The following is a 22,435-nucleotide window of genomic DNA, read 5'->3' as shown; positions in this document are numbered from 1 at the left end:
TCATGCCAAGAATAACAAACCTCTTAAGAATCATTACAGACATCCTTTGTGGAGAGAGCACAGTTTAAGTGATCAGAAACAGAAGCAAAGTGATGAGATGCTTATGGCACAATCACTACAACACCTGTGAATCCAACAACCAAAAGGGCAGCACAGCTTAATAATATTTCCAAAATGAACTACATCTGTCAGTGGTGGGGTGGACAGGAAATTGCCCATGGGGAGCCAATTCAAAAGTTCTTTCTTTTCCCTGTCCTTCAAAAAAATCTTCCGGCTCCTTCATGATGCAGTTCTTCCTTTTGACCAGTAGGGTGGGCTGCAGTGTGTAGCATCATCCTAGTTCTTAAAAAAGAAAAGAAAAGAAAAAAGGTAGCCCTCATGTGAACTCTTCTGTTCTCTGCCTCAAACCCTACACCCCAGAAAATGCTGAGATTTTTAACTATTCTTAGATTTCACATAAAGGCTTAACTCCTGAACACAACAAACTGGAGGGCTGGCAGCAACAAATACAAAACTGATAATTGCATATGGGATGACGCACTCTTCGTAAAGCAAATTACAGCCTGTCAGCAACCATCCCTGCTTTACAGGAATGCATTCCATCTACCACTGTCATTGTTCAACTGGTACTAAACTGAGACTGCTGAGTTAGAATATTTTCAATAGTAATGAGATTTTGACAGAATTCAAAACATGTATACCTAGGTACTTGGTAATATGTAGATAAACATGCAGTAAAATGAATACATTCATCATTTGGCAACCAGGCAATCATAAATTAGAGTCATTGGTTCATAGTTCTGTTTTCCTTGGACCATGGTATTCTCAGTGTTTAATTCTTAATATGAAGCTATTTAGCTGGATTTTCAGCATGCTTTGACTTATTGAAGACAGTCAATTATAGCAATAATAAAAATATGATAACCAACCGGTACGTGTTCTGGGCCAATACTCTTCAGTACTATCTCAATTAATCCTGAAAACAATCCTATGGTATATTATCTCCAAACAGAAGAAAAGAAATTGAGAGACAGAGATTGATGTACCCCAAATATTAACTTACCCACAGTCACATGTGTGACTCATTGGCGGCAGGAACAGGCTTTGACCCCACCTTGTCTGGTTACTAAGCTCTTGTTCTAATCCACTGAGCTGTACAGTCTCCAAATCTGCATGCTTTATAAATTACCATCATCACTCAAAGGCAAGGCATACTGAATGACAGCCAACAACTTAAATTTATGGTATGTACGATTAATTAAGGTTTCTTTGTATCCATAAAGTAAATCTATAATCAAAAGCATAGATTACTACAAGTTGGAGTAATATTAGCAGTCACATTAGATACAGAACCAACAAACAAAGCCAAATGAGGTCAATGATTTGGTCAAAAGAAGCTGGTCCAATTCACAGGTTTAAATTCACTACAGTAGCCTGTTGCAAAAATTTTTTTTAATTACACTTTTTAGCATGAATTTCATGCTTAGAAAATTTAATACAATTACTTTAGGCTGGCAAGGGTGTGTTAAATAATGTCAGCAGACAAGGACAGATAGAGTCAAAGATTGGTTCTTCCACTCTTCGCCTTTCAAGAGTCAGCAGTAACTGGAAGCTTTATTTTATACATCATATAAATTCCCTTGTCCATAACTAAGCAGTTCCCTTCCTGTATTTAGTGAGACTTCAGCCATCCTGGTAAACAATAACTATAAACAAGGTTCTGACAGAATTATGTGTACATGGGAAGCACAGTGGAAAAGTGGTGTTTTGTAACAGAAGTGGACCCAACCATCACATTCTTTAGCTTCCAAATATCAAATTCACTGTGATTGAAGTCCAAGGGCCTAACTAACTTACTCACAAAAAAGTTTTAAGTAAAGAACCCAAAAAGTTTGTATTCAAATGAACCACACCTTTCTTTCAATATTTTGTGTGCAGAACACAAAAAATTGCTAAAGGCAAAATTCCTGAGGTAGATTTTTATGTCCAAATTCTGTGTTAAGAAACTGTGTTCCTTACCTGGTTTCCTGCACTGAGCCAGGGACAATACTAAGGGAAATAGTTTATAAGGTTTTTTTTTTTTACCTCAACAAAAATCCTCAGGCTAATTAAATAAATTTTAGGTAATTAACAATTACCTGATCTTGTTGCCATCTGCATAAGAACAAGAATCAGAAGTTTTATGAACTTTTAATTAGCATATAAAAAAAGTGAAATGGGGTTTTGAAAAGATATTTTTAAAGTCAATTACCATGGGTATTGTAGGTAGTTACTTTATTATTTATTTTAAAATTCACTTTTAAGTGATAAATGAACTCAACACATCTGTATACTGCTGGTTTTCAAACACTTAGCCACAGAGTATGCTATTTTATATGATCATCAGGGTCTCACTCATAAATTCATATGTAAAGATAAATAAGGAGAAAATTTGAACAGATGTGATTAGCAAATAATGATTATACTGGAAAAGAGTTCACTACTCTGTTAAATCAGGTATGTTTTTAGGTACAGCTTCTTTATTAGATAAAAGGTTAAGCATCCCCAGAGCACAAAACTGCAAACATTACAAAAGGTATAGAAAATTCATTTCCCCTCCTTCTCCTGGTTCTTCTCTCCAGAGGCAACAATTGTGAGGTATCTTGGATTTTCTATGACTTTTCTATCTATATATACCAAATGTGTTGGTATGTGGTATATGTTTTAAAAAGCAAATGGTAGCATTTTCCCTGTGTCATACCCTGCTTTTCCTCCTAATCATTTATCTTAGAGATTGTTCCATATAGGCACAATAGTGAATTCTCATTTTTAATTTTAAGTAATTTTAATTTTCTTTAATTTTTAAATTAAAGAAAATACATGCATATGGTGAAAATTCCAATGTGCCAAAGGATATATAAATAATGAAGATTCTCTCTTCCAATCATACCAATATGCCCTTCAACAGACTTTCATGTGTATCATTCCAAAAATATTCTATATAGAAATAAGTGCAAACACACATGCATGTGGACATGTGAACACATAGACAAACACACACAGAGAAAAACTAACAGTGTGCTGTTTGTCCACATTGCATTTTTCACTTAACCATATGCCTTGGAGAGCTTTCCACTTTATGTACATATATATGGATTATTTTCTTTTATCCTGTCTGTAGCAGTCCATCAAATGGATATAACATAATTAACTGGTCCCCTATTGCTGGACATTTAGGCTGCTTGGAGTCTGCTATTCCAAACACTGTATGAACATCCTTGTATTTAATATTATACTGGGTATGGAATACAGAAGGCAGCAGCATCTGATTCTAATGATTTCTCCTTTCACCTGCCAAAAGTCAGTTCTTTTTCTTATATCTCAATATCTATGTCAGAACAGGACATTTAGAAAGGACATAAATATCTTAGAAAATTTTAACATTAAAAAGAAAAACAGTGAATCTTTTTTAAAAAAAATACTCTCTTTGACAGTAGTTGCAAAACAGTTCATTAATTTTTAAAATGTATCATTCTACTCTTTAAAAAAATCAACCAGTAGATGTATAGGAAGTAAAATATTTGAAAAAGTATCAAAGTCAGTAATTAACTTCAAAAACAATGTGTGTGTATATATACACTTTCTACAGATTGATTTGTATAAAATGTAGCAAGTAAGGAAAGGTGGGGGGGAAGGCCTAAAGGAAGTCAAGTCACAAAAGCAGCTGTCAAGACTGTTGATGCTAAAAGGCTGTGCTAACGCCAAAATGAGAAGTATTTGTCCTGTGTACATTTTCCCCCTATGAAATCCCCAAGAGACTGGAAAATATTCTGGAAGATTTCCTTTTTTAACGTAGTATAAGGTTAGGATATTCTAGGTTCATAACCAACACTTGTGTTTATAAAATATTAGCATTCCAGGAATAGTGATACAAAGATACTTAACTATAAATTACAAATATTGTAAATTCAGACCTTTTCTTACATTTACAAACACGTCATAAATTTGGGCTGTGTTTCTTTGTATAAATCCTACTTACAACCGTGCTAAAACCTTTTGGCATGAATGCAAAGGGTAATTTCATAAATAAAACTTTGTAAAATCACTGTACACTCCATTAATTCAAAAACACTTCTCTTCAACTTCAAAGGGGAGCCCTTCTCTCTTTTCTTTAGTGCAACTATGGTGTTTCTTTGCTGCTTTAATGGCTTGCTTCTTGTATTTGTCATAACTACATGCTCCAAGTATGTGATAGTCAAAGACGAAAAGTTAAGTGACATCCATGCTTCGATTCAACGTGTCTCAGACATTACAGAGCAGCAAGCTCGTAAATCTAACTTCTGAAGTGCTACCAATAAAAATTCTACATGTGCATCCTTTAAACGCAAACCTCACACATCTCTACATGGTGAGTTACATGGCCCTACTTACAGACTGGGATGGATGGGTTTTATGGAAAGATATGAAATATGTCTTGTCTGAGCTCTGGACATGAACTTACTTCCACAGCCCTCTTCTGAAACAGAAATGCTACTCGTTACTGCTTCTGAGTTCCTAAAGTGGCAAGCACTCCTCCCTGAGTTCATCATCTCATTATAATTCATTACAAAATCGTCACTGTGAAGTAGCTATCATCAGGGAGATATTGTAGATGAGGAAGTTATGTCATTTGTGATAGCTCACAAAGCTTGTAAGTAAAAGAGCTGGGATTTGAAGATTGGTCTGATTTCAAAGCTTGTGCTCTTTCCATCATAAAGCAAACACAAAAGTTCTAAACAAACGAAAAATGTTAAAAGTTCACTATTCCATGTATTTTGCATCCCAGATACATAAACTACCTTATGCATTAATATAATAGGCCTCACAATAGAAATAAAACATCACTCTTTTATTAATCTTAAACGAGGCTTACTTTTTTTTAACCTCTGCAGTATGAAGAATTTTAAACCATGTCCAAAAGTAGGCACAGCAGTAATAAAAACATGTTAACATCATCCAGTCTTCACAAGTCAATTTACTGTCCATGTGGTCTCATTGACATCCCTAGTCCCACTTAATTTCCCCTTCCCATTTTATTTTTTAATTTTTGGTATAACAATATAATATATTTCACCTGCTCCTTTATTTATATGATATAATCTGTGATGTATATGTTTAAGGTTTTTTTTAATATAAAAACACATTTTAATCTCTGTGACAGAAATGAAAAAAAACCACAAAACTTAAGACACTATTTGGAAGAAAAAAATTGACAGATTGACACATTTAGCCATTTTCCTACTTCAATACTTAGAAAGAATGGCATTAGTCTCTCTTTTCCTGTCACTGCATGCTGTGTCAGGAATAGCTAAATTACTTGTATGTAGTTCAAACTAAATATAAAATCATTTAGTTTCGAGTATGCCTTTACCCATTAAGTTAGGGGGCATTTCCTATATATTTTTTCCATCTCACTCAATATTTTTAAAGAAATAAAACAAAAGCAGGGGGCCTCCCTGGTGGCCTAGGGGTAAAGTCTCAGCGCTAACAAGCTATCACCACTATGGCATGAGTTCGATTCCCCAGCAAACCAGGGAACTAACCCACATGGTGCAGCAGACCTCTTCTGTCTCCCTGCTGCTCCCCTCAGCAGTGTTTCAGTAGATCTGCCTTCTCTGTTCCCCACTGTCTCTGTTGAGTCCTCTTATCCCCTGCACCTCTGGCCTATACCCCAGTTCACGTATGCATAAATTAAAAAGTAATTAAATCTTTAAAAAAAGAGACTTAAAGAAATAAAACAGACAAAAAAGCAAAACCAAAACAACCACCACCAGCCCAGACCCCCTGCACCCTCTCTCCCACCTCCATCTTCACCTCAGGTTTCCTCTGTCAGGTTATCAGTGTGCCCTGTTTCATCTTTATTTGGCCTTGTCAGTTCATCTGCTGTTTCCTTATATTACCCATGTATGTGAAACCATCCAATATTTGTCTTTATCTTTCTGCCTAACTTCATTTCACCTAATTCCCTTATGTTCCATCCATTTTGTTACAAACAGCAAAATTTCATTTTTCCCTATATGAATTGTATTCCATTGTGTGAAGAGACGGGATGCAAACAAGGGCATGTGTTAGCTTATATGATTTTTAAGTCTCTTTTAACCTATAGCTAATGTGACTTTATAATGTTTTATTTATTCACGTTGCACCGTTCGCTTTTTTTCTGTAACTTTTTTTTAAGGTAGCATTGGTTTACAATACTTTATAATTTAGGGGAATAGGATCACACCTCTTCAGATGTATGTCACCCACCACACTCACAACCCGAGCACCTATCAGCCTCCACCACAGTCCATTATTCTTCTCTATCTACCCTTTGCTCCCCAATCCTCTCCATCCCCTCTAGTAGTGTGGATACTGCAGTCATATTTCTAGGGTTTGTTTTTGTTTTATCTGTTCCTTTGTTTAGTGTCTTTATATTCCATGTAGGAATGGAACCATCTAGTATATCTCTTTCTGAGTTATTCCATTTAGCACGATCTCCTCCAGTTCATCCATGTCGCCACAAATGGCGAGAGCTCATCTTTTTTTATTTTTTAAAAATATCTTTTTTTTTAAAGACTTTATTTATACAGTAGCTGGGGTATAGGTCAGAGGAGTGGGAGGGTGAGAGGATCCACCAGAGACAGAGTGGGGAGCAGGACAGGCAGACGGACCAAAAGCACTGCTGAGGTGAGCAGCGGGCGAGACAGGAGAGGTCTGCCGCGCCATGTGGCTATCTTCCTGGCCAGCCGGGACTTGAACCTGTGCTGCAGAGGCTGCAGACAGCTTTGCAGTGCTGCGCTCAACCCACTGTGCCACCGGAGAGGCCCAGTTCATCTTTTTTTATATAGCTAAGTAGTCCATGGTGTAACCAGACCACATCTTAATCCACTTATCTGTTGTTGGGTACTTAGGCTGTTTCCATATCTTGGTTATTGTAGATACTGAGGCAGTGAACTTAGGTACATTATTCACTTTGCTAAACTATATTTTTAGGCATCAATTTATCTTGACAAAGGATGTAAGATTGCCATTTCAAAATAAGATTTTTTTGGATTTACACAAAGGAATATTTTTATATTGAAATATACTGAATACTTTTCCTCAAGAGTTCTACACTAACCATGCAGATACTCAAAGAATCTTCAAGGGGCCAAGAAATTTCACTGGCCCATATTTAGCACTACACAATGTATTGTCAGTGGCCACTGGACAAAATATGATTAACTTATATATGTATTTGTAATATTCCTAAGGTCCTTCCTAAGTTATTATTTAATATTGTGTCATTTGTTTTAAGATTCTGGGTCCATGGTGGGTAATTTTTCTAACATTCATTAAGATATTTTTATAGCAATAGATTTTGAATTATAAACATTATACTTTGTAATTGAAATTTTGATTAAACAATAATTATCAGTAATTAATTCATTTTATAAAAGGAGAAACTAAACAAAATGAAGTAATCAGTTTGCTCAATGCCATAAAATGACACTGTCATAATATCTAACAGGCAAAATTAATGTTGTTTAGGCATCTGATCAATATCATCCTTGAAATATCTGATTACTGAAGTGGTAAAAGTTCCACGGCAAAGAGCCCATTGAAAAAAATTTTTTACTTAAGGTGAAAATTAAGTAGAAGAAATTCTTAAAGTAAGCAGACTTGAATTATCAAAGGAATCTGTTTTATTAAAAAAATTTAAAAGCCTTTCCTGTGTTCTCCACTCATATTTGAGCTGATTAAAAATACTTTTACCTATGTCCTTTCTACATTAAGGTAATAAATTGTTTGGGTTGTTTTATTTTACATATGCTTCATTCTTTTTAATGCATATCATTGAGTTGACAGAGGGCCAATAGGAAAATCTGGGTGGAAATGTGAGGGGAAAAATTATCATTAACACTATCATAAATAGAAACCACATTTTCCTGCTGCTTACCATGTCTAGGTACCATACTAGAGCTTACACATATTCCTGCTAATCCTCCCAACAACCCTACAGTGACATACTACAATGCAGTGATAAAGAGTATGGACTGAGACTGTAGGGATTCTTACTGGGGTGATGAAAATGTTCTAAAGTTGGGTAGGGTGATGAATGCACAACCTAGCAATTACGTTAAAAACTACTGATATGTATGCTTAAAGGGTAGAAAATGCTATGATATTTGGATTATATTTCAATAAAGCTTTTTTTTTTTTTTTTTTAGTATACTTATGGTGTCAGGCTGACCAAGCTAGAATCATTAACAACCATGAAAATTCTCTTAATCTCTCTGTGCCTCAGTACCCACATCTGTCAACTGGGTATATTAACAGTACCTATATTGCAGGGCCGTTCTGAGGGTTAAATAAGAAAACATTTAAGATTTAAGGACTTAGTTATCTGGCACATTCCAGTTTTATAGATAAGGAAACTGAGGTTCAGTGAAATTATGCAACTTGCTGTGGTCAAGTGACCATTACCTAAATGGTATAGATGGGATTTGAAGCCAGGTCTGTCAAGCCTCAGTACCGGCGCTCTTTCCACCACACCATGTTTCTTCTCATGGGCCAAGATTCTCCCTAATATTAGTCAATGGTCACTCCTCCACCACAGTAAATAATGGATAACATAAACTGGGCTTGCAAGCCTCTGTATCTCGGCAGTTCATTTTCCTAAGCCTCTGTCTTTAAAGGTTACCCTTTTAGCACATAATACCAACTCACCATAACAGATATTTAAACATGTGCTACTAAAGGGATTTATAAAAAAGGGATCTTTTATAATTAAGGATAATTTTCCTTCTAGGTACCAAATTTTGGTACCTGAAGAACACAATTATGTACTTAGGCAAATGCACAGAATTAATAAAATTCATTCCATCATCGACCTGCACAGAGAATCCTGACATAGATTAAAACGCTAAAAATGGAGCCATCTTTTCTGTCCTTTCTCACTCCCATCCCAATACCATCTAGCTCCCAGGGCTTTTAAAATTATGCTGGCTGTTCTTTTTCTTACACATTTCTAGTCTTTTCATTACCCTAAATTGTCCTGTGGTACCTAATGTGGACCTGTAACTGCTTCTGTCCACCTCACCAGCTTCTGAAGCACTCAGTCAGCTAATAGCAAGGTAAAATGTACCCTTCCTGTCTCCCTCAGCCCCCATGTCTCAGCAGGAGGCCCAAAGCTGTCTTTCCTTACATTTGCTTTCAAATGGGCAGAGACTTTGCTATGTAAGTTCAATCGTTGTCAAGAAGAAAATACAGTTTTCTGATCTAAATAAATTCTGTTTTATTGCCCCCTTGGCTGCTACACCCTTACCCTCACTCTGACAGAGAAGGTGTGCAGAGGCTGCCCTCTGCTAGAAGAGGCCTGTGATGCCACCATTGCAAGAACCTAGTAAGATGTACCCTTTCTCTTTTTAGCCCCATTTAATCTCTTGTGTTATGCTCCAAAATTATTTTCTCTTCTCAACACATTACCACAACTCTGATACCAATTCTTTATTTCTCCTTCAGGTAATTAATTCTATCCTCACAATTCCATTCATTTGTGCCAGTTCACATTCATGTTCTGCCCACTGTGGATTTTGCTTAACATCTGTTAAACCCTGAACTACAGGGCCATTGTCTAAATAGCATTATTTCACATTTTGCAAAGCAAACTGCTGTATTATTACATATAATTCTCTATTCTCAACCTGTGTTTGCAGTCACAAATGTTTCCAGACAGCAAGATATACAATAACATCATATCATTATTTAAAGTGTTACAAATGCCACTGACTTTATCCTCAACACTTATTTCAGTAGATCCACCTGTTCTGCTCCCCACTCTGTCTCTGATAAATTCTCTCATCCCCCCTGCCCTGCACCTCTGGCATACACCCCAGTTCTTGTATGCATAAATAAATAAAAATAAACCTTAAAAAGACAAATGCCACAACTTTAACTTGCAAGAGCAAAAAAGCTTTAAAATATATGATTTTTATATTTTTATTTTTATTTTTATTTTTATAGTTAGCTTCTAAGGAAAACCTTATATAGACTGAAATACACTGATACAAAGTATGAGTAAGAATACTAAAATTTTAATAAAGCTAGTATTATTCACTATTGGAATTTCTTTAAGCTATTATTAGTCACTAAGACCTCTGATAATATTAAAAGAAAAATTTTTGGAAAAGTTTATCATTGTTTTTAAAATTACAGAACAAATCATTCATAAAGCTATTTGCAAATTTCATCTATAACTCTTGGTGATTCTGAGAAAATAAAAATCTCCCACTTTTGATAAAATCATTAATATTCAGAATGATGTTTCTGACATTCTCAACTAGAGTATTAAAAATAAGGGAGGCATATACTTTAAAGATAACCTCTCAAACTCTTTGAACTCAGGGAAAAAAGTTCCAATTTTGAACCTTTTTAAAATGTGTTCTAGTCCTGTCTTTTTTTTTTTTTTTAATTTTGCACACAGCTGTCTGTTGTACTTTTTAGAATTATGCCAGATGCTGGGTTCATCAAGCAAAAGCAAGAAAACAATGGTTTGAAAGCAATTAGAAGCTCCAAGGCTGCAGTGAGGCTCATATTAAAATGTGATAACACTGTTCTAGTGGGAATTTCAACACTGCTCCATTTCTGACATTTCTCTGCTGCCAGACAGGCAGGCTGTATGGAAGAGCACTGTGATCGAGGAGGTAACATACTGGAATTTATTTCTAGAGCAAATGAAGGATTAGCTGAGTTGGAGCCATCCCAAGATTTTTATTATGGACTCAGCCACCATTTTATTTGAATGGTAGCAGATCCTGTTGGCATCTAACGAAGTTCATGGCATAAAGGCATATTACAGCTTTTGCTCTATAAAATGATCCACTCAGAGGGCAGAAGCATCAGAGCCTCTTGTTGCTAAAAAGCAGGGCAAGGGGGCACAGCAGGGTGAAGGTTAATTAAACACTTCACTAATTTTCCTCAGAAATGGCTAATGCTACTCAGTGGAGAGGCTTATTTAGAAAAAAATAGAAGTAAACAATACCATACACACATTTTTAGTAAAAAATCATAAATGGCCAAAAAGGACTCACCTTGAAGCTGAAAATCCAAGGAGTACCTGAAATACAAGGAAAAGAACAGAGAAAAGTTAAACTTGGATTTCTCAACCTTGGTTGGAATACAGTGGCTATAGCACCCATTCCAAAAAGCTTGCCAACTTGTCCATAACTATTCCAAGTCATGACCTACTTTGGGAAAAATCAAAGGGTTGTTCCTTAAGATTTGAAAGATTCTCAAAGGCATGATGGTGACATAGCTATAACTCATTACATAAATTTGACTTCGGATTGGGAAAGGTCCTAAGAGGTTACCTGGCTGTGGTTCACGATTTCCCACCAGGAGATCTAGGAGGCTATCAGCAGGATTTCTTTTTGTTTTAACAACTCATCCTGTGTATTATGGGACAATCAGCATCACTGGTCCTGGACACCAAATACCAGTAGCATCTCCAGTTGCTATGACAACCAACTTCCCCACTACTACCACATCCTCAAATACCTCCTAGGCCATGAACAAGCAACTCAAGGTCACCTAAGATTTTAGTTTCCAAGCCAAGGTTGGGGCTCCTGCTGAACACTGTATCATCCCTTTTCCTCTCTTGTTTGGGGTAATGGCTGGCAGAACTGACAGCCTTTGAAGTCTTAAAGCCAATGAAATGGCAGTGACAGAAGGGATCATTTGTAAGTCACTAATTTGGAACCCAAATTGCATCCTCCTCTGCCCCATCCCTGCACCCAGAAACAATGTTATATATGGTGGCTACCCACAAAAGTCCATTGTACTTTGGATTCCATTTCTTCCTGCCTTCACAGGAACCTTACATTATTCTATATTGATTTTCTCTTGTATATATTCAACCTCTTCCTCTCAACCCGGCCCTTTCCATCAGCATTTATGCTTATATAAAAATAAAGTAAATCCTTCTTCCCCCATTTCATATCCCTCCATCTGCCATCCTCTTTCCCTTCATAGCATAGCGAAATTTTCAGAAGTGTAATCTATAGCTTCTCTCTTCATTTCCTCCCTTCCCCTCCCTCCTCCACATGCTCCCATCTTGCTTACAGTCACTACATGTCAATCCTTGCTATGGGCATAGTGACTTTCATGACACTATAAAGTGAACATGTATCTATCCTCATCTTGACATCTCTGGAGTGTGTATATGCATATAAGCACTTTCTCCTGGGAGGAAAGTCTGAAGTTTTATAAAGTCCTTAAAATGACCCACAGCCCAAAAACAATGTTAAAAAGGCAACACATGGGTGATAATGGTGTGCCTTCCGGTACATACAAAGCTGAAATAAGGTATAGCTACTTTAGAGAGGATCATCAGCTGACTATCTAGGCTCTTTCTTTATAAGACAAAAATTCAGAAATGGAGAGGAAGGAGATTAGTTGGGGGGGAGGGTGCCATAATCCAGAGATGAATTTTGTGGGATGTTACAGAAGATGAGGAAGAGAAGGTGGAGAAGAAATCTCACAATGAACTTTTCTTATTCCTTTCCTTCTCTAGAACAGCTCTGGGCTGGCAACCTGAAGGAAAATGTAAGACGCTTGGGTTAGAGGACAGGGAAAGTTCATGACAGCTTCAATATCTGCAGAGGAAAAGGGGAGGAGTCGCTTGAGGAAGGGGGGAAATGTAAAACTCAACAGCTGGGAAAAAGAGTGTCCACGGAAATGTCTGGGCACTGGAACTGGCTGTAACTTAAGTAAGTGGTATGTGTTGGTATGATCGGTCAATAACTCCATAGCAGAGAGTACAGCTACCCAGGGAGCTGTCCACTGAGAAGAGTTTTCTGTAAAACTCCTTTCTATGCAACACAACTAATCAATTGAATCATCAAAAGGGTGAGCAATTTTCCATCTTCTTCTATGACAGTACCCTAGTCCCCAGTTCCAATCATTACCCAACCTCCAATTCCATGTAAATAGAAATTAGGGTGTGAGTGTGTACACATGTATGTCTGTGTTCAGACATTCCTATTGCCAAAATGTTGATGATGGCAGCAGCAGGAAATTTGTTAACCTACATTGTTCTCATTCATTGGCCCAGGAAAAGAACTTAGCCATGCATTGGCAGCTGTCCGCAGCCTGCAGCGCTGGGTCAATCCCAGCCAGCCAGCGAGGGTCCCACATGGCGCAGCAGACCTCTCCTGTCACACCCGCTGCTCCCCTCAGCAGTGTGTTTCATCAGCCTTCCTGTTCTGTTCCCCACTCTGTCTCTGGTGAATCCTCTTACCCTCCTGCACATCTGGCCTGTACCCCGGTTCTTGTATAAAATAAATAAATAAATCTTTAAAAAAATAAAAAGCTAATTCCAAGCAAATTATTAAATAGGTAAAATATGTTGTTGATGATTTCAGCCTCTTCTTTTGCCCTCCCTACCCCACAATCTCCACTCCAACTCACACATATTTTTAGTTCCCTTCTCTACCTACCATTAAGTGCCCCTGGTTTTCTGGTTTTTCTTGTTAGCTAATAAGATATTGTATGTTCACATAAACTAAGAGTATTGCTTCTGGGCCTCCCCGGTGGCACAGCGGTTGAGCGCTGGGTTGCAAAGCTACCCGCAGCCTCTGCAGCGCTTGTTCGATCCCCAGCTGCTCCCCAGCCACCGGAGGAGGTTCCCACATGGTGCACAGACCTCTCCTGCCGCCCACTGCTCCCCTCAGCAGTGTGCTTCGGTCCTTCCGCCTGCTCTGCTCCCCGCTCTGGCTCTGGTGAATTCTCTCACCCTCCCATGCTTCTGACTGTACCCAGTGCTTGTATAAATAAATAAATAAATCTTTAAAAATATATATTAAAAAAAAGAGTATTGCTTCTGCCAGTAGTAGCCATATTTTTAAAAGATTGGTTATAGAAAAAGAACTCAATTTAACAGTTTCAAATAGAGCAGCAGGTATATCTACTTGATGCTAACTAGAAGAATCTGCTTTAGTCTTTATGATATTGTAATTAAATAGTTCTGTCAACATAAATCACATATAGAACTTGACATGGAATGGCATGAAATGGAATGTCACTTCCCTTATTTTTAGAAGATATGAAACTATCCTACCACCTGCCTTTTTTCAGTCTTTTCTTATTCTAAGTATTAATTATGTAACACCTTAAGGAAAGTCTACACACACACACACACACACACACACACACACACACACACACACCCTTCTACCCTAGAACTCATACATGACACTTCTAAAAGGAAAGGCCCAAAGGTGAGCAACCTCATCTCTCTCTGTGGGGCACTATGGATTATTCTCTGCTGGACACACTTAAAGTCTTGATCTTATCTTGTTAAGCATATCCAACGGATGCCCTTCATCAACTCTCTGGAAAGATGATTCTAAACTAGAATCACTCCTTAGGAGACATTTAGTCAAAAACTGCCAACATCGTCTAATTCTCATCCTTCACCCTAAAGACAATTATTTTTTAGCCAGAGATTTCAACAAGTCAGAAACCAGAAAATTTAAACCAAAATACAAAGATCACAACAGAAGTATATGGAAGAGAAAGCATACAAATACATGCACAGAGAGTTCTGTTTATCCTAAAAGCCTCTGAGAATTTCATATCAGGCCTGTGCAGATAGATAACAAACACTTCTTTAATCTTCTCTTTGAGGCTTCAGCTTCAATAGGAAAGGGAAGTTATCACTCCTTTGCAATATCCATACTCAACATCATCAGGTCCATGCAAATGATATTTGGAACTGAAAAAATGATGAGCACAGAATGAGCAGAGAGAAAATGCTGCAGCCATATTGATGATGATTATTTTCACATCCACTCAAAATAAATCCATCTTTACCTGTGCCTCCAAAAATGAAAATGGAAGAATAAAAATTCACAACATTTTAGTCTACTCTGTAGAATAGAATCTTTAAAATTTAGGGTTACATTATATGCAAGATAAAGTTTTCTATTCATGTTTCTAAGTTAAAGAGGTTTAAACTAATTTTAGGGTAGGGAAAAGGCACAACAAAATAATAAAATCCAACATATTGAGGGAATTTGATGAAAAGCAGCAGCTATAGTAGTGGCAACATAATAATGACAGTGTTCAGGTTTTTTAATATATTATTGGACACTGTCCTAAGCATTTCTCTTATATGAATTTACTTCCTCTATCCTCTCACCCTATTATGATGCTCATTTTATAAACAAGGAAACTGAGGCATCAAGAAGTCAGATAACATGTCTAGGGTTACATAGCTAGCAAACGAGGTGGACAAACTTCCACTCCTAGCAACTGGTTTCAGAACAGGCACTCAAATAAGAAACTACAGAAGAAAGTCTTGAAAATAAAATCTAATGTTAAACCACTTAGCAAAATTGATTGAGCCTTTCTCTAAAGACATTTTACTATCTTAAAACAATATAAAAACAATTCAGTCAGTTGGTCAGCAAATACTAACTGTCTTCTGTAGGACAAATCCTTTGCTCAGTGCCCATGGATGAAATGGTGAATAAGTAGATATTTACAGATACATTTCAGCATTTTTCAAACTGCAAACATACTATTCCAGTTTACCACTAATACTCACTAATCTATAACTTTAATAGATTTCTTATGAAAATGAGGTTATTGATCTAAATCTTTAGATTAGAGGTAGATTTAGGGTGGGTATCAAATTCTTGAGTGTGGCACTAACAAATGAAGACAGTTGTTAAGACTACAATAGTGTGGTTTTTAACCACTCAGCCAGCTAATTAGATAGAGCACAATGAAATAGGTAAGACAAACCTCTGCAACTACCCAATCAATGGAAATATCCTAGGAAAGAAAAATTCCTAGGAAGGAACAATAATTCCATTTCCTAATTATAACAAATCAATTAATATATTTAGCATTGACACATGCTAGGCATTGTGCCAGGTATGTGTTTTAGATATATTATTAGATTTAATCTTCATCATAACCCTATGAGGTCAGTGCTATTATTATTCCCATTTGGCAGACGAGGAAACTGAAACTCAGGAAGGTCAAATAGCGTGACCAAGATCATATGGCTACTAAGTGGCAGGACCAAGATTTGATTCCAGATCTGGTTGGTTGCAGGGGCTGTGCTCTTAAATTGCATATTAACTGTTTTTCTATTGGCTCTAATACAGAAAACAAATCTAGTACTAAGAGACAGCATAGCTTTGTCAGATAGCCTATGGGTATCAGGAGTAGTTAGATCAGAGGTCTTTAAATTGGAGCACACAGCTGAGCTTCAAGAGATTCAGGAACTCCCAAATATCATGGGTGAAAAGTGATACAGGTTTCCCTTTCCTTGAAGAAGAGTCCATAAACTTCATAAGGTTTCCAAAAATATCATTAACTCCCCAAAATGACAAGACCTTCTGAGTTAGATGAATAAGGTTATAATAACATTAAAAAACTGGCTATCCAGAAGACCAACATTCATTATGTTATAAATCTAGAACATATCAATACATATTTTGAAACCAAAGTAAAGTATTATTTTGTCTGAATTATGGAAATTTAAAATATAACATACATTCCCTGTCTTGGTAAACCACCTGATAAACAAAATCAAGTTTCTTTTTTTTTTTAAATTTATTTATTTATACATACAAGAGCTGTGGTATAGGCCAAAGATGTGGGAGTGAGAGGATTCACCAGAGACAAGAGTGGGGAACAGAACAGGCAGACTGACCAAAGTACACTGCTGAGGGGAGCAGCAAGCGAGTCAGGAGAGGTCTGCTGCACCATGTGGTTTGTTTCCTGGCCGGCCAGGAATTGAACTCATCTGCAGAGGGTGCAGACAGCTTCATTGGTTGTGTCTTAACCCCTTGCGCCACCAGGGAGGCCAAAATCAAGTTTCTTCTTGATGACTTCAGGATGTCCAAATTTGAACTTCAGTTTCTATACTTAAACAGTGATGTCTTCAAAATAAATCAATTGTCAGCAATACTCAAAGTCCAGAGACTTCTATCCCTTCTTGACCATCTCTGTTCTCTGTAATAGCTGTCTCCAAATAAACTACAGAGGCTGACTCTGAAATTTTATTCTGACATTGGAAATGGAATCCTAGAGTTCACACCCATTGCGTTGGGCTTCAATGGCAAGGTGATAAGGCTAGAAAGATCCCTTGCAATTGACCACGAGCAGTGAGCCAGAGTGGAGACTGAGCAATGCTAGTAGTCTGTACACTGTAGATATTTTCTATAACCTCTTTTCTCACTTGGGTACATTGACATTGATTATGAAATCTCTTTCTACCACTAGTGTTCCACTGACTACCAGGCAGAAGGAATGGGCTACTGGCAGTGACACCCAAGAACAGAAATGGGAAAAGAGCGCCATCTGGTGGAAGTCTCTGGTGGAGGCACCAGAGGCTTGGGTCCCAGTGGTCCGGGGACCAGTCTTCGAAATAATCAGCAGGAATGGGATAGTCCCTGGAGGAAGGCTGGTGTCTCTTTTAGCACCAGTTCCTTGGATCCCATCAATAGAACAGGACCTGCCTACCTACAAGAAGCTTACAATCTAGTTGAAACCAAGACATTTACACATGAGGAGATGGCCATCTAAGATAGTAATAAAACCTATGGTAACAATAGATAGTAAGTATATAATTTAATGGGCAGAAAAGCTAAAGAGAAACTTCTCTGAAGAGGAAATGCAAATGGCCAACAGGCATATGAAAAAATGTTCGAAATCACTTGTAATCAGGTAAATGCAAATCAAAACTACAACGAAATACCATCTTACACCAGTGAGAATGGCACATATTAAAAAAACTAGCAAAAACAAATGTTGGTGAGGATGTGGAGAAAAAAGAACTCTCCTGCACTGTTGGTGGGAGTGCAAACTGGTCCAACCACTATGGAGAGCTGTGTGGAGTTTTTGGACCTACTAAACATAGAGCTTCCATATGATCCAGCAATTCCACTCTTAGGTATTTACCCAAAGGACACAGAAACATCAATTCAAAACAGCACCTGCACCCCTATGTTTATAGCAGCACTATTTACAATAGCTAAGCTATGGAAACAACCCAAATGCCCAAAAATAGATGAATTGATCAAGAAGATGTGGTATATATACATGATGGAATATTACTCAGCAATCAAAAAAGATAAACTCATACAATTTGTAGCAACATGGATGGAGTTGGAAGGGATCATGCTCAGAGAAATAAGACAGAAAGAAAAAGAAAAATACTGGATGGTCTCACTCATAGCAGGAATTTAGAAAACCTAAAGAAGGGACCAGGAAAAAGACTAACTGCAATAAAGTAAAAGTCAAAATCAACAAGCAACGATAGACCAGAGACACACTACAGGGGGTGGGGGGGAGGAGGGAGTAGGATCAAAACAAGGTAAGGTGGGAATTGTATGGGGACTATAACCAAGATGAAAATGCATACATTGGTCCTCCCCTTGTGGCACAGCGGTTGAGCGCTGGGCTGCAAAACTGTCTGCAGCCTCTGCAGCGCCGGTTCGATCCCAGGCCACCGGGGAGGGTCCCAAATGGCGCGCAGACCTCTCCTGATGCCCGCTGCTCCCCTCAGCAGTGTCCTTCAGTCCTTCTGCCTGTTCTGATCCTCGCTTTGGCTCTGGTGAATTCTCTCACCCTCCTGCACTTCTGACTGTACCCAGTGCTTGTATAAATTAATTAATAAATCTTTTAAAAAAATAAAATGCATACATTGTGCAAAAATGAAAAATGATGAAAAAATATATAAAATTGAAAAATAATAATAATAAAGGCGAAAAAATATCTATCAGTTTAAAAAAAAGTATATAATTCAACTAACAGAAGGTCCTGTCCTACAGAGGTCCTTTTGAGGGTGGTGGATGTAATATTTCTATGGTCTAGAGTCTACATTCACACATTTTAGAAACCCATGCCAGAAGACAAGACATTGTTCTCCAAACATCTACTTACAAAATACAATGGTCACAATGAACCTTTCATTAAATAATGAACTACCAACATTTTCTGATGTTGACAGTATTATCCATGACTAAAATATTTTCTAGAAGTTTATTCCTAGACAATAAAAAAGAAAAACATTTTAAAATAAATTAAACAAAACCCTATTCACCCCCTAGAGTCTTCTATGACATTTCTATTGCATGAAATCCCAGCTATGGCTGATTCAACACCCACTCTGGATACTAATAGCAAGAAACCTCGAGCTATTCTTCATTAGTCAGTGATTATGCTCTGTCATTGAAGCACTGGAAACCTACATTCTAATATTTCTTCCTCTGAATTCCAGTATTAGGACTGCAAATCATGCTTGTACGTCTGTATAATCCAAATAGTCCCTGCATATAATGGGCAACCTAATAGAACTCAATGAATAATAAAAGAAGAGCAATAGCCAGATACACTGTAAAATTAAAAGCTCCTAAATGTCAGGTCAGGGTTTAGTTTCTTTTTTTCCTTTCTGTAGATAAAAGGGAGCAACAGAAAGATCAGTGTGTTTGTTTGCTTTTAAAGCAAAGGAATGATGTCCACTGTGATCAAATCCAGCAGAAATGTGCAGCCTGGGTGAGAGGGAGGGAGGCTAGGTAGGGGTCAGTTTAGGAAACTACTTCAAAGAAAGGGAAGGAACAAGAAATTTGGACCAGGAGGCCACTGGGAAGAGTGCATAGGAAGAAAGTAAGGACAACTTTTCATCCCAAGCCCCTGCATTGCAGAAGACAAGGCAGCACCACATACCAAGGATTTCTCAACAAGGATTCCAACTGATTATATTTTAAATTGTTGTATCTTTGCCTTTTCTCCCACCATTTCTTGGAGTCTAATTTTGTTCTAGGTTTTGTTTGTTTCTGCCTAATAGTTATTCTTGGAACAGAGGCTCCCAGATATCTGATTAGTGAATCACTGATAACTGTATGACTCTGTGACCACAGAACCTATGGTCATTGAATTTCACAGCTGGAAGGACATGGATGGTCACTTAATCCAACCCCTCACTTTACAGATGAGAAAAATGAAGCATGGACAGTTTATCTGATTGCACCAAAGGCATTTAAAAGTCCACGCTGTGGAGCTACCATGGTTTATCTTATGCTAAATCAGGGACAAGTTTGAAAACGTAATATTCATTTGAAAATTCCTTTGATATTTTCCTTGTTATGAACATGGTCACGTTATTTATCCGAGAGCAAATGTCACATAAAAATTTTTTTAAGCTGCCTTAGTTCTTAGAGCTCATCTGGGCAAGGTGGATTTCTCAACATTAACATGCCAACATACTCTCTATATCGCAAGTTATGAATACTGTATTTATTCTCTCAAGCATTAATAAATCACTATTTGCCAGACACTCTGTGAGGGACTGAGAGCACAGAAAGTAAGGACTGTGAGTCAGTTTGGCTGGAATAGTCAAACTGTGCAGAAGTGAAATGATTGGTGTTAAATATACATGGTAAAAGCTTAGGCTCTAAGAACTCAGGCACGCAGGTAAGACTTGCTGAGGGAGGCTCTGAGGCCAGACAGAAAAGGATGTCTGGCAAGGAGGATCAGGTCACAGAGAGGTCAGGCCCAGGCTGCAGAGGACACCAGACAGAGAGGTAGGCCCATGAGAGCAGGTGGAAGAGACCCAATTAAGTACCCCAAAGCATATGTGTTTAAGGAAGAGGCAGGGCAGGATTCTTAGTGAGTTCAAACCTGAAAGTCTCTTTTATTTTTTGAAGTAGCTTCTGATATCTGCAAGAGTAAGAAGGATTGCTAAGGACTGGGGTAGGGGGACCACTGAGGCTGATGACATGTGGCACATAAGATAACTGCCAGGCATCATTAAGGCTTCAGCGGACATCAGAGACTAAGATTTACCCGTGGTGGCAATCCAATTGTGTGACTGTCCTCCAGTGCTGATTAGCTGTCCAGGTATAAGAGCAGAGAAGGTAGATGATTGAATTGATCCAAGGTTAGTATTATTCTAGATTTGTGCAATGAAAGGACAAGAGAGGAAGAGAAAAATTGGAGGGGCAGGTCTGTATATATTAAATACTTTTAATAATTGCTCTGCTCCCGCCAGTCCCGGAGCCTCCATGGCCTCGCTCCCAAACAGAGTTACTGGGAGCAAACGAGCCCCACCCCCGATAAAGCATGTTCACTAGAACGCAAGCCTGCCGAAGACGGGATCTGTTAGCATGGCCAGCTTCGGCCATTGAGGCCCAGAGAAAGAAGCCCTCCCTGTCCAGATAGCGCCATCCACGTGGTGCAAGGCAAGAGCTGCAAAGTGATCAGAAAACGATGGGACCCAAGATGGCTAAATCTGGGGCTAAATACTAATCATAGCAGATCCCTCTTATCCACAGTTTTACTTTCCATGGCTTCGCTTAGCCACATTAACTGCAGTGTGAAAGGAGAATATTATGTACAAAAAGATATTTTCAAAGAGAGATCACATTCATGCTGCCTGAAACACGCAAGAGCCGCGAATCCCCGTGACTGTGACTCAGTGAATGGGGCTGAGTGAATAAATGAAGGCAGGGCCTCCCTGGTGGTGCAAGGGGTTGGGATGCAACGTATGAGGCAGTCCGCAGCCTCTGCAGCACGAGTTCCACCCCTGGCCGGCCAGGGAGCTGCCCACATGGCGCAGCAGACCTCTCCTGACTCGCTTGCTGCTCCCCTCAGCAGTGTACTTCAGTCAATCTGCCTGTTCTGTTCCCCACTCTGTCTCTGGTGAATCCTCGTCCTCCACCTCTAGCCTATACCCCAGCTCTTGTATGCATAAGTAAATAAATCTTTTTTAAAAATACTTTTAATAATCAAGATATTAAAAAATAGGAGATAGCATTTTATTCTTCTCTCGAGACAGCCCTCTGTCCCATAAGTCCCAAACCTCTCCTACCCTCATGTTCCCTGTTTCAATGGTTGACATGCCCATCCACCCAACCAAAACTTAGGAATCACCCCTTTACCTTTTTCTCTATTACCCTTGACCCCCAAACAACATAGGTTTGACTGTGCAGGCCTACTTATAAGTAGATTTTTTTCCTACCTCTGGGTTCCACATTCACAGGTTCAACCAACCATGGACATAGGCTGGTTGAATCTGCAAATGTGGAACTGGGGATACAGAGGTCTAATAATAAATTATACACAGATTTGTGACTGAGGAGGGGGGTTTGGAGTTGGACCCCAAACCCTCATGTTGTTCAAGGGTCAACAGTACTATAAACTTCCCATTGGCCACCAAGACCTGTAGAGCCCACTCCTTTAATGTCGTCTTAACCTATCCTCTTCAGCTCAGAGACACGGAATTTATTCAAACCCTCAAAAGGTCTCCCTCAGATAAAGGGACCATGTCCCAAAGGTCTGCCTGCCACCATCTCGCTCCTCACTGGCACATCCTCCTTGGTGCTGGTGGAGAAAGAAGTGCAGTGACCTGAAGTATACAGGCCTTGCAGACAGGTCT

The 22,435-nt window shown here is 38.4% G+C and overlaps 1 protein-coding gene across 1 annotated transcript in view; it reads right to left on the bottom strand.

Moving 5' to 3' along the window:
• SKAP1 (src kinase associated phosphoprotein 1) overlaps nucleotides 1-22,435 on the bottom strand; it is a 256,514-nt gene that overhangs the window by 196,088 nt on the left and 37,991 nt on the right. The window contains exon 3 of the mRNA XM_054689125.1: nucleotides 11,073-11,098. Within this exon, the coding sequence (XP_054545100.1) occupies nucleotides 11,073-11,098 (26 nt within the window). The remainder of the gene's footprint in view (nucleotides 1-11,072; nucleotides 11,099-22,435) is intronic.

This window comes from Talpa occidentalis, unplaced genomic scaffold (genome assembly GCF_014898055.3).
Source record: "Talpa occidentalis isolate TD23 unplaced genomic scaffold, MPIMG_talOcc4v2.1 talOcc4.7, whole genome shotgun sequence".
Classification (NCBI taxonomy): Eukaryota; Metazoa; Chordata; class Mammalia; order Eulipotyphla; family Talpidae; genus Talpa; species Talpa occidentalis.
Note: the sequence above shows the minus strand (reverse complement) of the source record. Positions and strands in the feature narration are given on the sequence as shown.